The 22,500-nt window shown below is 42.4% G+C and overlaps 1 protein-coding gene across 1 annotated transcript in view; it reads right to left on the bottom strand.

The window, feature by feature from the left end:
- hsd11b2 (hydroxysteroid (11-beta) dehydrogenase 2) overlaps window positions 1-22,500 on the bottom strand; it is a 38,008-nt gene that overhangs the window by 12,404 nt on the left and 3,104 nt on the right. The window contains exons 2-3 of the mRNA XM_044193850.1: window positions 7,946-8,158; window positions 1-179 (exon numbers count right to left, since the gene is read on the bottom strand). The exon at window positions 1-179 is cut by the window's left edge and continues 7 nt beyond it. Coding sequence (XP_044049785.1) covers window positions 1-179; window positions 7,946-8,158 — 392 coding nt within the window. The remainder of the gene's footprint in view (window positions 180-7,945; window positions 8,159-22,500) is intronic.

Below are 22,500 nucleotides of genomic sequence, written 5' to 3'. Positions count from 1 at the left end.
GCTGGAGATGGTGATGATGCGTCCTTTGGCCTGTCGCAGCAGAGGCAGGAAGCTCTTCGTGATGCTCAGCGTGCCGAAGAAGTTGACCTCCATGCAGCCGCGAAAGTTTGACATCAGCGACAGCTCTGCGTCTCCGAAGTTCACACACACTCCGGCGTTGTTCACCAAACCCCACAGACCTGCACACACACACACACACACACACACACACAACAATGAGATGTTTATACAACAGGTGATCAGCAGGAAAATAAAGCTGGCAGAGAGGCGAGGGGAGCGCAGAACACAAGTTCTTGTTATTGGTGCTACAAGATGGCGCTAACAGAAACTGCCTCTAAATGTGACCAGAGAGGCTTCTTGTCTCAGGCTGACGCAGAAAATAACAAATCCTCCATAAGGTGTTGTATTCTCACAACTTCCCACATAATCAACACACTCATGATGTCGTAGCTTCCTACGGGAATTACAACATTACAATCCTGCTTACATGTTCATGCATCAGTAACACTGGCACTGGCCACCACAGACATCCTGGTGACTCTGCTGTGGTGGGATGCATCAGCGGTGGTGATGAGTCTGAGTCCAGGGCTGTGGTGGGGAACTTTGTCTCATGGTGTGAGCAGAACCATCTGCAGCTCAATGCGACAAAGTCCAAGGAGCTGGTTGTAGACCTATGGAGGGCCAAGACACCAGTGACCCCGGTTTCCATCCAGGGGGTCAGTGTGGAGAATGTAGAGGACTACAAGTACCTGGGAGTCCACTTGGATAACAAACTGGACTGGACCAAGAACACTCAGGCTGTTTACAGGAAGGGCCAGAGCCGCCTCTGTTTCCTGAGGAGGCTGAGGTCCTTCAGCATCTGCCGGACAATGCTGAAGATGTTCTATGAGTCTGTGGTGGCCGGTGCTGTCCTGTATGCTGTTGCATGCTGGGGCAGCAGGCTGAGGGCAGCGGACGCCAACAGATTCAACAAACTGATCCGTAAGGCCGGTGGCATTGTGGGGGTGGAGCTGGACTCTCTGGCGGTGGTGTCAGAGAGGAGGATGCTGGGTAAACTACACGCCATCTTGGACAGCGTCTCCCACCCGCTCCATGACGTGCTGGTCAAACAAAGGAGCGCCTTCAGCGGAAGACTCATCCCCCCACAATGCACCACAGAGCGCCACAGGAAGTCGTTCCTGCCTGTGGCCATCAGACTCTTTAACTCCTCCCTCTAAGTGTCAGTCTGTATGACCCGAAGGCACTAAACTGGACATTGATCATTACATCTCTGCAATACTTGAATAATTGTGCAATATTTAGCTTTTCCTATTTATGATTCATACCTCCATTACTGCTGTTGCAATACTACTTATTACTTATATTATGAAATTGTATTATTATACTGTATTATCATCATCAACCGGTAAACCCACCTGGTACTTCACTCTTATTTTATCTTATACTTATACCGACCTGATACTTAATTTATTTTCTGACCTGTTTTATAGTTTTATAGTGTATTATATTGTTTGCTAGCACTTTCTCCTGTGTGCACTGACGTAAAGACGAGCTGCTGGAACAAAGAGTTTCCCTTCGGGATCAATAAAGGATTTCTGATTCTGAACTATGATCCAACAGTGTAAAGCATTATTATCTGTTGTTGTTTTGTACATGTATACGTGTAGAGAATAGTTTTAAAACAATTAAACCTAAACTGATTCATGGTATATTGTGCATGTACATAACAATACCTAGCGTGCAAATAATATACAAACATGCATATCCATATGTAGCTTAGCATAACTGACATGTATGCACGCACATACACACACACATATCTAAGCTTCTGACCCTATGGTCTTTCCCGTGGCACCATGAGGCCGCGAAGAAGTCAAACTATCTAACAGCAGGTACCACCAATGGTTTAGTGACGTGCGTATGGTGGTTTCCAGCGTACTACCAGGGTTTTCGTTGCAGCAGTTAGGCCGCGCAGACATAGGGACCTGAGAATGGTCATTTAGCAAACATAATAACGGGCAACATCGAATCTCCTTGCTGACAATTTCTGATAAAGATTCAGTGACTTGAAACCAAAAGGACCTCGGAGCATTCCCAAAACTTATGTGTAAAAGTACCTAAGTATAATGCATTATAAGTACATTTTCCTGATTATACTTCAGTACTTTTACTTGCAAAGGAGTATATTTACACTGTGGTATTAACCTTTTGACTTAAGAATCGGAATAGTGCTTCGACTATTGTTTTAAATAGTTATCTAACATCTGTACCATCAGTGACCTCCAGTCCCCTCTGACTCTGTTTGTGTGTCGATAAGACTGTAATCACTGCACACTGCCAAGTCTCTCTCTCATGTTCTGCGAGCGTAAACAAGCCTCACTCGCCCTTATGTGAAGCCGCTGACCCTGAAACCAATGCTTTGTTTTACGAGCCGCTGTGGGAGCTTTGTTTAGGTCTGAACTAGAGGTCTTCACAGGTCCACCCTAACTCTAGGATCCGAGACCCGACCCAGGACCTGGGCGGGTTCGGATCCACATTTTTATAAGGTCAGTCGGGTCTGGGTCGGGTCTGGTTTTATTACTGCGGGTCCCGCGTCTATTTAACAGTATTTGTAATACCCGAGGACTCGGCCGTGCTGAGACAGTGCTGGTCATGATGGAAGTGCTGTGTGTGTGTGTGTGTTTGTGTTTGTGTGTTTGTATGTTTGTGTGTGTGTGTTTGTGTGTGTGTAGCAAAGTAAGGCCGTCCTTAACAAAGCGAGATGCCGAGAAGTTGATTCATGCATTTATTAATAGCAGGCTGGATTATTGTAATGAACTTCATCCAGTTCAGAACTCTGCTGCAGGACTTTGAACAAAGACCAGGAAAAGAGAGCACGTTACTCCCGTTTGAGCTACCCTGCACTGGCTCCCCATTTCTTTTAGAGTTGGTTTTAAGATCCTTTTACTCACATACAAAGCTCGTAATTATATAGCGCCGTCTTACATTGCAGACTCTTTAACTCCGTATCAACCAACAAGAGCAAAAAACCTTACAATTATTCCAGTGTGTTCTCCATGTGTTTTTGCTACAGAACTTCAAAAAGCAAAAGGCAGAAAACGTCACGGATGAATTACTGAACAGGCACACAGAGCTCTGGGCCAGGGGTCGATAGGGTCTGTTATTATCATTTAGTCAAATGACGACCAAGTCACATTTTTGTTCCTTTAGTTTTTTTGTGCTCCTGATACTGATCCAAGAGTTTTTTAATTTTTCACCACTGAGTCTACATTAAACGATGAACTAAAACTGATCATAAGGGGCGGCTGTGGCTTAGAGGTAGAACAATTCGATCCATGGTTTCCCCCAGCCCGCATGTTGAAGTGTCCTTGGGCAAGATACTAAACCCCAAACCGCTCCCGAAGGCTGTGCCTTTGGTGTGTGAGTGAGTGTGAATGGCACCTTGCATGGCAGCCTCTGCTATCAGGGTATGAATGTGTAATCTGGGAACCAGACGACTCTGCCGAGCTCATGTTTCATTTGCTCCAGCAGGTACGTCTGGCCCCGCCCCCATTCAGACAGATTTCCACCCGTCCTGGATTCGGTCTGGCCAATCACAGCCGTTTATCTAATACGGGGCGGGATGATACGATGAGTGTCAGAGGAGCGTCACCGGACCAGATTTGAAGTCACACGTTTCGCTGCTCTGATTGGTTGATACAGCGAGACGCACCAGGCTCACGAAACTCAGATCAAACTGTCGAACGAGGCAGCGCCGATCAGATACGAATCCAGATCTTGTTGCTGCGTTGCCTGTTTCAGAAACACATTTTAGTTTAATGTTTAGCTGTAATTTGAGAAAGACGCCATTTTTTTCCTGCTTGGAAACGGACCAAGCTCCGCCCAACTTGCATGTGTCGCTCAGCACGTTTCGTTGCTCTGATTGGCTGAAGGTCTTTCCAGTTGCGTCCGGAGGCAGTTTGGTCTGCGCCCGTTGATAACGGCCCGTGGAAATCGAAAATAAACTGAGAGCTTCCCGATTAATATGTGTTTACAGTAACAGAGATTTATAGATTATACACATTTGTTTTGCTCAGGACTGAAACTAATCTGGCAGCTTCGCTGATGCACAGAGGTCTCATCTGGTACAGCCTGTGTCATACACAGTATAAACTATATTACAGTATATTACTATCATTGTACATTCAGTACATATTAGAGTTAAGTCCCAGGTTTTGTATGTTATTATAGTTTCTGTTTTAGTTTTTGTATATAATTTGAACTTTTAATTGAACCAGTTTCTCACAAAAATTGGTGAAATACCAACAAATCTGCCGTCAAACACCTGTCTGCACCGAGGGCTCAGTTTCCACCAACCACAGCTTGCAGCAGGGAACACACACACACACACACACACACACACACACACACTGTTCCACAGAGAGTGCATGTTTGTGTAAGTGACCTTTGATTCCAGTTCTTTTATTACATCCACCTGCCCACACACACACACACACACTCTCTCTCTCTCTCTCTCTCACACACACACACACACACACACACACACACACACACACACACACACACACACACGCTGTGTGTAACCTCAGATGACTCTGAGGTAAAGCCAACGGTCTGAGCTGCCTAATTACAAAGCCAGTGGGAGCTGCAGGTCTGAGCCAATCACAGAGTGACGCAGGAGACTCTCTGCTCTGATTTCTATGCGTGAAACATGAGACACCACCTCCTCTGCTTCAACACTGAATCCCCTCAGATACTCCTCATAAACTCCTCAGAGACTCCTCAGAGACTCCTCAGATACTCCTCAGAGACTCCTCAGAGACTCCTCAGATACTCCTCATAAACTCCTCAGAGACTCCTCAGAGACTCCTCAGAGACTCCTCAGAGACTCCTCATAAACTCCTCAGAGACTCCTCAGATACTCCTCAGAGACTCCTCAGATACTCCTCATAAACTCCTCAGAGACTCCTCAGAGACTCCTCAGATACTCCTCAGAGACTCCTCAGATACTCCTCATAAACTCCTCAGAGACTCCTCAGATACTCCTCAGAGACTCCTCAGAGACTCCTCATAAACTCCTCAGATACTCCTCATAAACTCCTCAGAGACTCCTCATAAACTCCTCAGATACTCCTCAGAAACTCCTCAGATACTCCTCAGATACTCCTCAGATACTCCTCATAAACTCCTCATAAACTCCTCATAAACTCCTCAGATACTCCTCATAAACTCCTCAGATACTCCTCATAAACTCCTCAGAGACTCCTCAGATACTCCTCAGAGACTCCTCATAAACTCCTCAGATACTCCTCATAAACTCCTCATAAACTCCTCAGATACTCCTCAGAAACTCCTCAGATACTCCTCAGATACTCCTCAGAAACTCCTCAGAAACTCCTCATAAACTCCTCAGAGACTCCTCAGAGGTTCCTCATAAAATCCTCAGATACTCCTCAGAAACTCCTCAGATACTCCTCAGATACTCCTCAGATACTCCTCAGAAACTCCTCATAAACTCCTCAGAGACTCCTCAGATACTCCTCAGAGACTCCTCAGATACTCCTCATAAACTCCTCAGATACTCCTCATAAACTCCTCAGAGACTCCTCATAAACTCCTCAGAAACTCCTCAGATACTCCTCAGATACTCCTCAGATACTCCTCATAAACTCCTCATAAACTCCTCAGATACTCCTCATAAACTCCTCAGATACTCCTCAGATACTCCTCAGAGACTCCTCAGAGACTCCTCAGAGACTCCTCAGAGACTCCTCATAAACTCCTCAGAGACTCCTCATAAACCCCTCAGAGACTCCTCATAAACTCCTCAGATACTCCTCATAAACTCCTCAGAGACTCCTCATAAACTCCTCAGATACTCCTCAGAAACTCCTCAGATACTCCTCAGATACTCCTCAGATACTCCTCAGAAACTCCTCAGAGACTCCTCATAAACTCCTCAGATACTCCTCAGAAACTCCTCATATACTCCTCATATACTCCTCATATACTCCTCAGATACTCCTCATAAACTCCTCATAAACCCCTCAGATACTCCTCAGATACTTCTCAGATGCTCCTCATAAACTCCTCAGATACTCCTCATAAACTCCTCATAAACTCCTCAGATACTCCTCATAAACTCCTCATACACTCCTCAGATACTCCTCATAAACTCCTCAGATACTCCTCATATACTCCTCAGATACTCCTCATAAACTCCTCAGATACTCCTCATAAACCCCTCAGAAACTCCTCAGATACTCCTCAGATGCTCCTCATAAACTCCTCAGATACTCCTCATAAACCCCTCAGAAACTCCTCAGATACTCCTCAGATGCTCCTCATAAACTCCTCAGATACTCCTCATAAACTCCTCATACACTCCTCAGATACTCCTCATAAACTCCTCAGATACTCCTCATATACTCCTCAGATGCTCCTCATAAACTCCTCAGATACTCCTCATAAACTCCTCAGAAACTCCTCAGAAACTCCTCATATACTCCTCAGATACTCCTCATAAACTCCTCATAAACCCCTCAGATACTTCTCAGATACTTCTCAGATGCTCCTCATATACTCCTCAGATACTCCTCAGATACTCCTCATAAACTCCTCATAAACCCCTCAGATACTCCTCAGATACTTCTCAGATGCTCCTCATAAACTCCTCAGATACTCCTCATAAACTCCTCAGATACTCCTCATAAACTCCTCATACACTCCTCAGATACTCCTCATAAACTCCTCAGATACTCCTCATATACTCCTCAGATGCTCCTCATAAACTCCTCAGATACTCCTCATAAACTCCTCAGAAACTCCTCATATACTCCTCATAAACCCCTCAGATACTCCTCAGATACTTCTCAGATACTTCTCAGATGCTCCTCATAAACTCCTCAGATACTCCTCATAAACTCCTCAGATACTCCTCATAAACTCCTCATACACTCCTCATAAACTCCTCAGATACTCCTCAGATACTTCTCAGATGCTCCTCATAAACTCCTCATAAACTCCTCAGAAACTCCTCATAAACTCCTCAGATACTCCTCATAAACTCCTCATACACTCCTCATAAACTCCTCAGATACTCCTCATAAACTCCTCATACACTCCTCATACACTCCTCAGATACTCCTCAGATACTCCTCAGATACTCCTCATAAACTCCTCATACACTCCTCAGATACTCCTCAGATACTCCTCAGATACTCCTCAGAAACTCCTCAGAAACTCCTCAGATACTCCTCAGATACTCCTCAGAAACTCCTCAGATACTTCAATCAATTCGAGCTGGTCAGAGTTATTTGGTTTCCCACATCACTGCCTCCTCTGCTGCTTCTGCACTTCTTCTTCTCTGATTTCCTCAAAGGCCAAACTTTCCTCTGCATCTTGAGCGCTCTGCCTCTAAAACAAACTGAAAACACACACTGAGGTGAACTCGTATGCAGTGAGCAACCAGCAGAACAGCAGCACATTCAAAAGAACACAAGTTTGAACTTGAGTTCTTGGAGTCTAAACTCCTGAGACCAGGAGGACACAGTGAGCTCAGCAACAAAACTGTACACCTACTCTGTGTGACCAAATAATCTCAACTCACAGGTCCACTAACTGACTTTTTTGCAGCTTAAAACTGTGTTGATGGTGAAATGCACTCAGCAGATACACCTGTTATCTCCACTGTAGAGATGTGACTCGGGCATATTTCAATGGATCAGTGTCAGCTAACATTGAATGTCTGTTTTTCAAACTGAAAGCTACTAAATGAACTGTTATCACAGTTACTGAATGGGTTACAGAGGTCAGATGATGTTGTAGCCCGATATGTATGAGAATAAATGAAATCAAATATAAATCTGGAATGAGAAAAAGTTAAAAGCTGTCTAATTTATCAGACTCAGAACAAGACGGTTTGGCTTCAGCAGCCAGTCTTTACCTTTGAGGCCCAGTTTGGCCTTAATGTCCAGCAGCGCCTGTTGGACCTGCTGTGGCTGGGTGATGTCCACCTGGAGGAGGGTGAGGCGGGGGGAGCAGGTCCTCTGCAGCTCTCTGGCTCCGTCTCCTAACAGGTCCAACACTGTGGCAAACACCTCGAAGCCCAGAGCGTCCAGATGCTTCGCCGTCGCATTCCCAAAACCAGAGTCACATCCTGTGGGGACACAAGGACGGACTTACTATCACCTGTTTATATTGAAACTGCTGTCTCTTTACTGGTGATGTCATACTCCACAGACAGAATAAACTCTGTTGGAGGGACGAACGCCTCCTCCACTAGATGTTCCCTCAGTTATATATACAGCCTTTATTTAATCAGCTCGTCTCACTGAGATCAGACACACCTGAGTGCAGCAGGTAGAGAGACAGACATCACCACACAGATCTGAAGATGAAGGTTTATATTATATCATTTGGTCTGATGGAGATGGTGGTGGAGAGTGTTGTCTTAAACGTTCGTCCAGAACCTTCCACAGGTGTTAAACTGGGTTGAGATCTGTACATCCAGGTACAACATGAGGGAGATGCAGTTTCGACATCATGTTTGTGTACTTTAGTAATATTTTGCAATATGTTTTTACAGAGGGGCAGATGTATGACTACAGTACAAATGAAACGCACAATGTTCTCAGTTTACAGCAGGCACACATTGAAGCACTTAGCACAGCTATGGTACACAACAGACAAGAACCAACGGGTCATCAGCCAACAACACAAAGCACTTTTCCCCAATATTTTTATACGTAAGTATTTTGTTCAGGTATTATGTAAAATATGCTGAAAGAATGGAGACCGACAAAGATAAACTTTCTGCTGAGCATTTGACTGCTGCTTGTAAAAAAATCACTGATTTTACAGCCTGTCAAAGTCTGTGAAAACAACCTCAAAAAGAGAAAGATTTTACAGTGCAACAACAGTAGATTATTGTCTGAGTTTACGATATAATAAAAGTGTTTAATATGCTGCTGCAGTCATGATTTGCTACACTGAAGTTTCTGACAAACAGAAGAAATTGATCCATCAACCCTCAGCGAACATGAAGGATTAAATCCCATCTGAGCGAGAGCTTCCTGCAGGCTTGGCAGGAAAAGAGAAGCAGATTGGACCAATGTGTCTGTGGGCTCAGATCACACTGATCAACTTTCACCTGCATCGTTCGAACAGAGCAGACGTGACTGTGACATAATCCTCCGCTTCCTGCTGCAGGTTTTATTGGCTCATCGCCCAGCAAATGTTTGGTTGTGTTGATAACAGACAGTTTGACAGCTGTAGTCAGTGCAGGTTTGGACACAGCTCACTGATCTGTATTCTTGGGGCCAGAGCGGGCGATGTTGAATCCTATTTAAAACTGCTGGCTAAGGATAAATGTAAATACAGTAAGACTGTTATTCACGTCGGCGGTAACGATTCCTGATTACGGCAATCGAACGTCACTAAAGTTGTGTTGTGTTGAGTCGGTGTGTACATATGCAAAGACAACGTCGGACTCTGTAGTTTTCTCTGGGCCCCTGACAAACCTGACCAGTGATGACATGTTCAGCTGCATGTCTTCATTACGCCGCTGGCTGTCGAGGTGGTGTCCAGCAAACAATGTGGGCTTTGTAGATAACTGGTGGACTTTCTAGTGAAGACCTGGTCTGATTAGGAGAGACGGCATTCATCCCACTTTGGATGGAGCAGCTCTCATTTCTAGGAATCTGGCCGAGTTTATTAGTGGACCTAAACCATGACAACTCAGAGTTCAGACGCTTCTCTGCGCTTCCAGAGCAGTTACCCACCCAAAACTCCTTAGTGACGGCGTCTGCCCCCCCGACCACTTAAATTAATAAAATCTAAAGTTAACAGAAGAGGCGTTATACAAAAAAACCTAAACAAAAATGCTGGAATAGCACAACAAAACAGGAGAATTAAATGAAGACTCTTAAACATCAGATCTCTGTCATCTAAAGCTGTACTAGTGAACGATTTAATATCAGAGTATCATATTGACTTATTCTGTCTTACTGAAACCTGGCTGGGTCATGAAGAATATGTTGCCTAAATGAATCCACTCCGCCCAGTCATATTAATACTCACATTCCTCGATGCACCAGCCGAGGAGGTGGAGTTGCAGCAATCTTCGACTCAAGCCTATTAATCAGCCCTAAACCTAAACTAAATTATAACTCATTCGAAAGCCTTGTTCTTAGTCTTTCACACCCGACCTGGAAAACACGACAGCAGATTCTGTTTGTTATAGTGTACTGCGCTCCTGGTCCTTATTTTGAATTTTTATCAGTTTTAGTCCTTAAAACAGATAAAGTAATTATTGTAGGTGATTTTTGACTTTTGAGCTCCTATTACTGGACTACACACCATTAGGCAAAAACTCCTACTCTGGATGTCTATCTGATAGTGCTCTAGTTAAATTTATGGAAGTGATTCCATTTGCATTTAATTCAATGTTATGTCTCTATTTAACAGAGGATCGCAGCCCCTCCCAAATTGACCATCTTGTTGATAGCGCTGCAGGCTCACTGCGAACGACACTCGATTCTATCGCTCCTCTAAAAAAGAAGATAATAAAACAAAGAAGGTTAGCTCCATGGAATAACCCCCAAACCCACCCCAAGTTAAAGCAAACATCACGAAAACTTGAAAGGTAATGGCGTTCCACCAACCTGGAAGAATCCCGTTTAGTCTGGCAAGATAATCATAAAACATATAGGAAGGCCCTCCATAATGCCAGAGCTGCTTACTACTCATCACTAATAGAGGAAAATAAAAACAACCCCAGGTTTCTTTTCAGCACTGTAGCCAGGCTGGCAGAGAGTCACAGCTCTATTGAGCCATGTATTCCTATAGCCCTCAGTATTAACGAGCTTCTTTAATGATAAAATTTTAACTATTAGAGAAAAAAATCATCGAGTCCTGCCTTCAACCGGTGCCGACTTGTCTTCAAACACAGGAACCTTGGAAACAACTGTAGAGCCTGATGTGTGTTTTGGCTGCTTTGCTCCTGTCGATCTTCTTCAGCTGACTTTGACGATTAATTCATCTAAGCCATCAACCTGTCTCTTAGATCAGATCGATCTCAGTTTGTAAATGTTAACGGTGAGTCCTCCGTGCTCGCCAAAGTTTGTCACGGAGTTCCACAAGGTTCTGTGCTTGGACCGATTCTATTCACCTTATATATACTTCCTCTGGGCAATATTATTAGGAAACACTCCATAAACTTTCATTGTTATGCGGATGATACCCAATTATATCTATCGATCAAGCCAGATGAAACTAACCACCTCGCACCTTTCTATTTGTGTGAGATTTTGAGCCCTCACCGACCCAGCAGAGCTCTACGATCTGCTGGGCAACATCTGCTGGAGGTCCCCCGGTCCCGGTGCAAACAGTAGGGCGACCGTTCTTTTGCAGTGGCCGGTCCGAAACTCTGGAACTCTCTGCCCATTGACTTATGTTCAATCACTGACGTGCCTTTGTTCAAAGCCAAACTTTAAACCCACTTATTTAGAATAGCTTTTAACACTTAGTGGCCCTATGACACTTCTCTTTATCTTAATGTTGTAATGTGCTCTGCTGACCTATTTGTACTTTTATTATTATTTGTTAATATCATTATTTTTTTTAATCTTGTTTTTAATGTTGTACAGCACTTTGGTTCAGTCTTGGTTGTTGGAAGGTGCTATAGAAATAAAGTTTGATTGATTGATTGATAACCAGTTAGCTAAACTTCAAGCATGCCTTAAGGACATAAAGACCTGGATGACCTGCAATTTTCCAATGTTAAACTGACAAAACTGAAGTTATTGTACTTGGCCCCAAACACCTCCGAGACACGTTATCTAAATATATAGTTACTCTAGATGGCATTGCCCTGCAATTGCAAAAATCAGGCACATCCTGTCTCAAAATGATGCCGAAAAATGAGTGCATGCATTTGTTACTTCTAGGTTGGACTACTGCAATTCCTTATTATCAGGCTGCCCGAATAAGTCCCTTAAGACTCTCCAGTTGATCTAGAATGCTACGGCACGTGTACTGACAAGAACTAGGAAAAGAGATCATATTTCTCCAATATTAGCTTCTCTGCACTGGCTCCCTGTAAAATCCAGAATAGAGTTTAAAATCCTTCTCCTCACCTACAAAGCTCTTAATGGTCTGGCACCATCGTATCTTAAAGAGCTCATAATACCTTATTACCCGACTAGAACACCTGCTGCCCCCCGTTCCTGCGTGACAACTGCTACTACAGTTGTTGTTATTGGCTCTGTTACTAATACTGACATTATTCTTCCAATAGCTGTCATTCCTATTATTATATATAATATTATTATATATTAATTTATTAATATTAATATTACCACTACCATTACATTATTACTATTTTAAAATTCTAGGTATTTGCATTGAGCTTCCCTCGCCCCAACAAAATGATGGCTTTGGAGTGGCCTAGTCAAAAATGATGAACAGTCTTAAGAACAAAATGTCAGAGGGAGTGAACAGAATAGCACAGAGAAAATAGAAAGAAGCTCAGAGAGATGTTGTGACTGACTAGGTTCGGCATGTTTCTCTCTGGTTAGCATGTTAGCAGTTAGCTTACCAGTCAATACATCACCAAACTTCTATAACTACATATTTCACGAAGACGTGCGGACGAACTTTGCTGCGCTACTTTCTAACTGAGCCTTAATCCGGTTTCCCACTTAACTGGGCTACTTTTTATTTATTAAACTGCATCAGCATTCAGTTCATGAACATGAGCAGATGTGCATCACAAGACAGTGTCTGTATGCTTGGACGAAAGGCGGTTTGTTAGAGAGGGAAATCCCACTCTGTAGTGTTTTGATATTTAAAAAGTTGGCTGTCATTCAAGTTTCATGCTGTCAGGTGTCTCACGCTCAAACAAGTCAGTGGAGCAGATTTTTACATTTTTAGCAGAAGAAAAGGTTCCTCGAGAGTGACATACCTGAGACACCAGAATTGGAAAAAATAACACATTATATTATATATGTAGATATTTATATTTTAATACCTGAACAAAACAGTGTTGAATAAAAAAAATAAATCTTGTTGCTCATTGAAATCGTGTGTCGTGTACAACGAGCCTGTACATACAGTAACAACCTGACCTGTATATAGATCTAGTTGTCCAGCTTGTGCCTGTATATAATAAAGTTTGCATACATTAAGATAGCTTGATATTTCTGTATGTGTGTATCTGTGTCATGCTGTATGTTTCTCTTCTGCAGAAACAGAGTCAAACTCCTGGTATGTGTTTTTTTTTCTATTATTTTTTTATTGTATTTTTTTTTAATCTTGTTTTTAATTTTGTACAGCACTTTGGTTCAGTTTTGGTTGTTGGAAGGTGCTGTAGAAATAAAGTTTGATTGATTGATTGAATGTACTTGGCCCATAAAGTTGAATGTATATAGGAGAGTGTCAGGAGATACCACTATTACTGGGAGTAATAGTGAGTCTTGTTGTTTCCAGCAGTGTGTGTTTGACATCTGAGTTACGACTCTAAAAAGAAGTCTGAAGCAAATTGCAGTTTTAAGAAAAATTATATTTTCTTTCTTTGAGATGGTTTGTTTTGTATGTTATTGCGCACCTTTGCAGATTTATGGTGAAGAATGTATCATATGTTACTCGGGGCTCTGTGAAGTCTTGCAGAGGTCCTCAGACCACACACTGTCCCACATTCTTCGTCCTGTCCACTGCTGACCTCTTACAGCAAGCCTCTATATTTGCTCTGAGGGTGGCATGAGGTGTGGACTTGAGTTTCAGAGAGACTGAAAGAGATGAAGTCTGATGAACACTAACTCCTACCGGCTGTCAGGCCCCTATAAGGTCAGCTGGAGGTTTCTTTCTGAAACACAAGCTCGGAGGAACATCCCCAGCGTAAACAGACTGTTAAAGCAGGAGATTCATCTCCATAAAGTAGACAGTTTGGGGTTGCAGCTGAACATGTGGCTGTGTTATCGGCTCTGAGGAGGAGTGGCGTTATGTAATGGGGCCGGGGTCCGAGGGGCTCCTCAGATGAAGAAATAAACGTGGATCTGTGCAGAGACAGATGAGCAGTGAGAGATGTACAAGGTCAAAACACACATCTGTCTCTGGGCGGAGGCCTCAGCATCTGCACACAGCAGCTCCACCCTCAGAGATTGAACTATTCACAGGTTTACAGACAGCAGAGCCCACTCAGTGCTTAATAATGCCACTGAATTTAATTTTACTTACTGATTTGAAACATTGATATTTTGAACAGGCCACAAACTGGTGACATAATGCAATGTACTTAAGAGGTCACAAGTAGACGGAGCTAAATATCATCACGTGTGAAAAGAAAACTGTAAAACACAAAGAAGTTTAATATTTGATCTGAGACTTGGTGTGCATCGTTCCTGCGCAAAATATGCAAACAGGTTTTTGGCATCAGAGTTTCAGTTTGGACTTTTATTTGTGTCTGAAGCAGTGAGCTGTTTGCATCATTAAGGAGGTGAACATATCTGATTTTATATTACCAGCAAGTGATTGCATTATGGAAGCCTATTTCTGCAAGAAAAGAAAAAAAATCAATAAAGAGTTAGACACAAGTATTTTTATCACGTGTAACTTTTCATTTTTTTCTTTACCTGACAAAAATATCTCCCACAGATAATAAACGACACCGTCTAATCCTGAGATACTGCACTTTAACTACAGAGAATTAAAGCATATGTGAGACTCAATCAGCAGCTGTCTCTGAGCAGGTCGAAGTTAAAAGTTTAACACAACAGTCAGGAGAACATCCCTCCCTGTTTGAGGAGTTCTGCTGTGGTTTGCGCTCGAGGACGAGCATATGAGACGTCACTCACTGTTGAAGAGAGGTGGGAGGAGAGACGTGTGCTGTGGTTGAAACCTCAGTATGTCTTATTATCCAGCAGGGAGATACACCTGGAAGTCATCACAGTTCCAGCAACATCACATTTAATCTTACTGCTGTCAGAGGAGAACAACATCACTTACACAGGAACCAGCTGAGGAATGTAACCATGAGAGGGACTGATGAGTAGGTCAGACAGAGTTCAGAGTTCCACATTCTACTTCAGTGTTCCACCTCAGTGTTCTATCTCACAGTGTTCTATCTCACAGTGTTCTATCTCACAGTGTTCCACCTCACAGTGTTCTATCTCACAGTGTTCTATCTCACAGTGTTCCACCTCACAGTGTTCTATCTCACAGTGTTCCACCTCACAGTGTTCTATCTCACAGTGTTCCATCTCAGTGTTCTATCTCACAGTGTTCTATCTCACAGTGTTCCACCTCACAGTGTTCTATCTCAGTGTTCTATCTCACAGTGTTCCACCTCAGTGTTCTATCTCACAGTGTTCTATCTCACAGTGTTCCACCTCAGTGTTCTATCTCACAGTGTTCTATCTCACAGTGTTCTATCTCACAGTGTTCCACCTCAGTGTTCTATCTCACAGTGTTCCACCTCACAGTGTTCTATCTCACAGTGTTCTATCTCACAGTGTTCCACCTCACAGTGTTCCACCTCACAGTGTTCCACCTCACAGTGTTCCACCTCACAGTGTTCTATCTCACAGTGTTCCACCTCAGTGTTCTATCTCACAGTGTTCTATCTCACAGTGTTTTACTTCACAGTGTTCTATCTCACAGTGTTCCACCTCAGTGTTCTATCTCACAGTGTTCTATCTCACAGTGTTCCACCTCACAGTGTTCTATCTCACAGTGTTCTATCCCACAGTGTTCCACCTCACGGTGTTCTATCTCACAGTGTTCCACCTCAGTGTTCCACCTCACAGTGTTCTATCTCAGTGTTCTACCTCAGTGTTCTACCTCAGTGTTTTACTTCACAGTGTTCTATCTCAGTGTTCTATCTCACAGTGTTCCACCTCAGTGTTCTATCTCACAGTGTTCTATCTCAGTGTTCTACCTCAGTGTTCTATCTCACAGTGTTCCACCTCAGTGTTCTATCTCACAGTGTTCCACCTCAGTGTTTTATCTCAGTGTTCTATCTCACAGTGTTCTACTTCACAGTGTTATAACTCACAGTGTTCTGTCTCACAGTGTTCCACCTCAGTGTTCTATCTCACAGTGTTCTACCTCAGTGTTCTATCTCACAGTGTTCTACCTCAGTGTTTTACTTCAGTGTTCTACTTGACAGTGTTATAACTCACAGTGTTCTACCTCAGTGTTTTACTTCAGTGTTTTACTTCACAGTGTTTCTACCTCAGTGTTCTCTCAGTCTCCACCTCACAGTGTTCCACCTCACAGTGTTCTATCTCACAGTGTTCCACCTCAGTGTTCTATCTCACAGTGTTCCATCCACCTCACAGTGTTCTATCTCACAGTGTTCTTCTCACAGTGTTCTATCTCACAGTGTTCTATCTCACAGTGTTCCACCTCAGTGTTCTATCTCACAGTGTTCTATCTCACAGTGTTCCACCTCACAGTGTTCTATCTCACAGTGTTCTATCCCACAGTGTTCACCTCACAGTGTTCTATCTCACAGTGTTCCACCTCAGTGTTCTATCTCACAGTGTTCTATCTCACAGTGTTCCACCTCACAGTGTTCCACCTCACAGTGTTCTATCTCACAGTGTTCTATCTCACAGTGTTTTACTTCACAGTGTTCTATCTCACAGTGTTCCACCTCAGTGTTCTATCTCACAGTGTTCTATCTCACAGTGTTCCACCTCACAGTGTTCTATCTCACAGTGTTCCACCTCAGTGTTCTATCTCAGTGTTCCACCTCACAGTGTTTTACTTCACAGTGTTCTGTCTCACAGTGTTCCACCTCAGTGTTTTACTTCAAAGTGTTTTACTTCACAGTGTTCCACCTCACAGTGTTCTATCTCAGTGTTCTATCTCACAGTGTTCCACCTCAGTGTTCTATCTCACAGTGTTCTATCTCACAGTGTTCCACCTCAGTGTTCTATCTCACAGTGTTCTATCTCACAGTGTTCTATCTCACAGTGTTCCACCTCACAGTGTTCTATCTCACAGTGTTCTATCTCACATCTCACAGTGTTCCACCTCACAGTGTTCTATCTCACAGTGTTCTATCTCACAGTGTTCCACCTCAGTGTTCTATCTCACAGTGTTCTATCTCACAGTGTTTTACTTCACAGTGTTCTATCTCACAGTGTTCCACCTCAGTGTTCTATCTCACAGTGTTCTATCTCACAGTGTTTCCACTTCACAGTGTTCTATCTCACAGTGTTTCTATCTCACAGTGTTCTATCTCACAGTGTTCTATCTCACAGTGTTCTATCCTCACAGTGTTCCACCTCACAGTGTTCTATCTCACAGTGTTCTATCCAGTGTTCCACCTCAGTGTTCTATCTCAGTGTTCTACTCACAGTGTTCTCACCTCAGTGTTCTCATCTACCTCAGTGTTCTATCTCACAGTGTTCTACAGTGTTCCTCAGTGTTCTATCTCACAGTGTTCTACCTCAGTGTTCTATCTCACAGTGTTCCACCTCAGTGTTCTATCTCTCAGTGTTCCACCTCAGTGTTCTATCTCAGTGTTCTATCTCACAGTGTTCTATCTCACAGTGTTTAACCTCAGTGTTCTATCTCACAGTGTTCCACCTCAGTGTTCTATCTACAGTGTTCTACCTCAGTGTTTTACTTCAGTGTTCTACTTCACAGTGTTATAACTCACAGTGTTCTACCTCAGTGTTTTACTTCAGTGTTCTCTCACAGTGTTCTATCTCACAGTGTTCTCTCAGTGTTCCACCTCACAGTGTTCTATCTCACAGTGTTCCACCTCACAGTGTTCTATCTCACAGTGTTCCACCTCACAGTGTTCTATCTCAGTGTTCTATCTCACAGTGTTCCACCTCAGTGTTCTATCTCACAGTGTTCTATCTCACAGTGTTCCACCTCACAGTGTTCTATCTCACAGTGTTCTATCCCACAGTGTTCCACCTCACGGTGTTCTATCTCACAGTGTTCCACCTCAGTGTTCTATCTCACAGTGTTCTATCTCACAGTGTTCCACCTCACAGTGTTCCACCTCACAGTGTTCCATCTCAGTGTTCTACCTCAGTGTTCTATCTCACAGTGTTTTACTTCACAGTGTTCTATCTCACAGTGTTCCACCTCAGTGTTCTATCTCACAGTGTTCTATCTCACAGTGTTCCACCTCACAGTGTTCTATCTCACAGTGTTCCACCTCAGTGTTCTATCTCAGTGTTCCACCTCACAGTGTTTTACTTCACAGTGTTCTGTCTCACAGTGTTCCACCTCAGTGTTTTACTTCAAAGTGTTTTACTTCACAGTGTTCTACCTCAGTGTTTTATCTCAGTGTTCTATCTCACAGTGTTCTACTTCACAGTGTTATAACTCACAGTGTTCCGTCTCACAGTGTTCCACCTCACAGTGTTCTATCTCACAGTGTTCTACCTCAGTGTTTTACTTCAGTGTTCTACTTGACAGTGTTATAACTCACAGTGTTCTACCTCAGTGTTTTACTTCAAAGTGTTTTACTTCACAGTGTTCTACCTCAGTGTTTTATCTCAGTGTTCTATCTCACAGTGTTCTACTTCACAGTGTTATAACTCACAGTGTTCTACCTCAGTGTTCCACCTCACAGTGTTCTACTTCACAGTGTTTTGTCTCACAATGTTACACCTTACATGGAAGTAAGGTGAAACAACTTATGAAGTTGTATTGGTCCTCTAGGAGGTGTGAGGAGTCCTTAAACTAGATTACGGACACTTGAGATCCTTAATTAGGTTTTAGGGGTTCTTGGAGAGGTCCTAGAAATCTTTAGTTATGCTGCTATAGGCCTAGACTGCCGGGAGACTTCCCATGATGCACCTCTCTCCTCTCTCCTCCTCTCCCTCTCCATCTGTTTGCATTTTTATCCCATTACTGCATGTTACTAACTCGACATCTTCTCTCTCCCGTAGTTCTGTGCTTTCTCGTCTCTCTCCTCTCTCCTTCTGTCGCTTTCAGCAGGTATTTCTGCCTCCGGAGCTGCAGAGTCTGGATCTGTGGTTGTGGTACAATTGTACTACAGTTGTTATTATTAGTCTTATTACTATTATTATCACATAATTCCTATTATTATTCTTTATTAATATTAATATTACCACTACCATTACAGTATTATTATTTTAAAACTCTAGGTGGAATTTGCATTGTGCTCTCCCCCAGCTTCTCTCTCTCGTTCGGTCTAGACCTGCACTATATGAAAAGTGCAATGAGATAACTGTTATGTATTGGCGCTAAATAATTAAATAAAATATAAAGTGAACTGAATTGAATTAATGAAGTTCTAAGATGTTTAGAAAGTTTCCATAGGTCCTTGAAGTAAGTTTATGTATCAACAATGATGTTCTAACAATTCTTGAGAAGGTTTTAGAGGTTCTTTATGCAACACTCAGCTGATTGAAAAACAGAAAAGATGTGAAGACAGTGGAGCGATGGCTCAGCAGTCATCAATCCATCATATCCAAAACAGTTTCACTGACTGGAACATTGCTGCTGTTTTCAGATCTGTAAACTTCACAGTCACAGTTTGAGTCACACCTCATGGTGCACTGAAATATTGGGCAACATTTTCTAAAATGCTCCTGGTATTTATTCTAGGAGGAAGAGGAACTGTTGCATAACTAGTCTGTCTTGCCATAACACCAGACGACCTCCTGAAGCTCTCCGACGCAGCCAATCTCTCCGACGCAGCCAATAGACAACTTATTCAAGACGAGTAAGACTGAGTCAACCTTCTTCTGGGTTTATTTACTCCATCTGTATTCATAGAACAGGAGCTGAATGTATCTTTCCCAACGTATCTGTGGGAGGAACATGGGTAACGCTTTGCTTTAAGAGTCCATAATTTCCTACAAAGTGTTCTGGAAAGACCTACGTAATTTGGTACCAGTGAGTAAGAGGCAGTGTTCGGTTGATACACTTACAATGAATTGAAAAGACAGATTAATCAATTTGTTGACCAACACAAGATTAATTTTCAAAAAAAATTTGATAGTTAAGTTATATTTTCTCTCGGATTAATCAAGAAAATAATCAGGTTATTAATCGATAATGAAAATATTCGTCAGTTGCAGTATACAGAGAGTCAAATTTCCAATTAGAAAAGAATAATGAATTAATTTACTTGGGTTTAAATGGAGCAGCTGTTATGATGAAATTCGTATTTTCCCCATAATTTCCCCATAATTAGTACCAAATAATATTTCAAGAAATCTTGAAAGAAGAAATGATTCTGATATTATGGATCTGTAAAATAAAGCTTTACTGGAATGTATTTCCTTCAGTTTTGTTTGGCTGACATAATGTTATGTTACCAAAACAAAATGATAATAGGCTACGAAGACTGCATAGTTAATAAATGTATCTTATAAAGTTAGACTGAACGCTTTGGCAGCACAGTCACTACTCATAAAGGTGCCACATTAAAATGCTGCTGTTGGTTGAAAACTGCATTTGAACTTTAGTATTTAGTTCATGATGGAGAGGCTGTCTGAATCCTGTTTAAACTGTGCTGCCACAACAGATCAATACAGTTAAAATACTATAAGATACTGTACAAAATACTGTGACAGGGACTGAGAGAGCAGAGGTCTAATGCCACAGAAAATAATACAAATAAAGCCTACTTCAGTCACCTGTGGAGGCAGGGAACTCAGCGAGCTAAATCTTAGCTAAATGCTAACATGTCAATTTTACTTATATAGCCCAATATCACAAATCTTAAATTTGCAATCAATCTGTACAAAAGACACCCTCTATCCTCAGAGCCTTCGAAAAAGGAAAAACTCCCCATATGGATGTTTAGTGGGTATAATGTTTACCATGTTCACCATCTTAGTTTAGCATATTAGCATGATAACGTTTGCTAATTAGCAGTAAACACAAAGTACAGCTGCGGCTGATGGGAATGTCATTAGTTTTATAAGTATTTGGTCATAAACCAAAGAATTAGACAAATTAAAATGTTGACGTGATGATCGCGCTAGATGACAAAAATTAAATGAAATTAAATGACAACATGATGCATTTATATATCAGTGTATGAAACCTCAGAGTGGGCCAAACCTACAGAGGACTGTCAGGACACCAAGACAGTTAAATAGGATTTCAAGTTTAATATAGAAATGGACACAGTTTATTTCACAGTTAAAACTCTGCGTTGACATTGTGTTTTCTCCTCTATTTATGTTTATTGGACAGTCTATTTTTCCAACATGGCCCGTGGGTGATCACAGTTGCCCATGAGTGCCCAAGGTCCTGAACACCTACGTAATCAACAGCTATGATTTATAGAAGTAAATGTAAATAAGCATAAGTAATTAAACACAGTAAAGGTGGGGGCTGAAATTCAGCTTGAGAATCTGGAAAGGCTCAAGTCTGGCCTGCGCATAGGTCTTTTTTCTAGGTTTATTGTGTATGAGTGCGATCAGTTCAGTGATGTCTGGCTGATATTTGTGTAACCTAAATTTCTTTCCTCCCGATCAAACGAGCACTCCTTCCTGCGTGGGAGGCGACTGGTGGAAATGTGGACCACACCTTTGTTCAAAGTCTAAGCATATTTGACACATGAACACTGCTGGAGGTGGTTTTAGAAAGAGAAAAGACAGTAACAAATACAAGCTAATTTGTGGCTAGTTGTAGTTGTTGAATGCTAACCAAAGAATTGTTATTTTGCTTTGTTAATGTGATAATTGTGTTAATATTTTACTGTCCAGTTCAGCAGTAGATACTTATTTGTCTTAGAATATAGACAGAAAACAAGGAACAAGTTTTAGATACTAGTGCTGGGAAGTTTAATTTGGGAAATCTTATTTTGCGTCTTTATGTAGCAGGTCCAGTTTTTTGGGTTTTTGAGTTTTGGGTGTTGCGCGCCTTTTAGGCCACGAGAGGGCAGGTGACATATAGGCTACAATGTGGTATATAATATTTATAGTTTATAGTTTAGAGTATATTTTAGATCCAAGACAATTACAAATCCATCAGCTACTTCAGAGCATCGACTGTATATAACGATGGGCAACATGACAGCCCCCCATAAAAGTGAAGCCAAATTGCCCCCTGGTGGCTGGATGCAGGTATAGGTCCATGTTAGCGGATGGGACATGAGCCAAAATCCCAAACATGGTTTCTGTCATTTTAGGTAGTTCTTGTCATGCTGATGTTTGTTCAAGTGTTCATTTTTTCTAAAAAGTTTGGTTTTAATGAGTTATTTGATGCTATAAAAAGGGGGCTTCATGTCATGATTGACAGCTGAGGCCGGCTCGCGATTGGGTCGGCCGGGTGTGTGGGCGGGACCTCGATGCCGCGGCTCCAACTCTGATCACTACTGCACAGACTCTGGTTCCAAAGGACGTCACCAGTGCAAGATGGCAGCTCCCGTATGCAGAATATTTTGGCTTCATTTTTGGACAGTGGGGGAAAGCCCATCTTTATATACAGCCTATGCTTCAGCACCACAGACAGCGCCACAGATTTATCAATACACAGCTAAGCTAC

Source organism: Siniperca chuatsi, linkage group LG1, assembly GCF_020085105.1.
Source record: "Siniperca chuatsi isolate FFG_IHB_CAS linkage group LG1, ASM2008510v1, whole genome shotgun sequence".
Taxonomy (NCBI): Eukaryota; Metazoa; Chordata; class Actinopteri; order Centrarchiformes; family Sinipercidae; genus Siniperca; species Siniperca chuatsi.
Note: the sequence above shows the minus strand (reverse complement) of the source record. Positions and strands in the feature narration are given on the sequence as shown.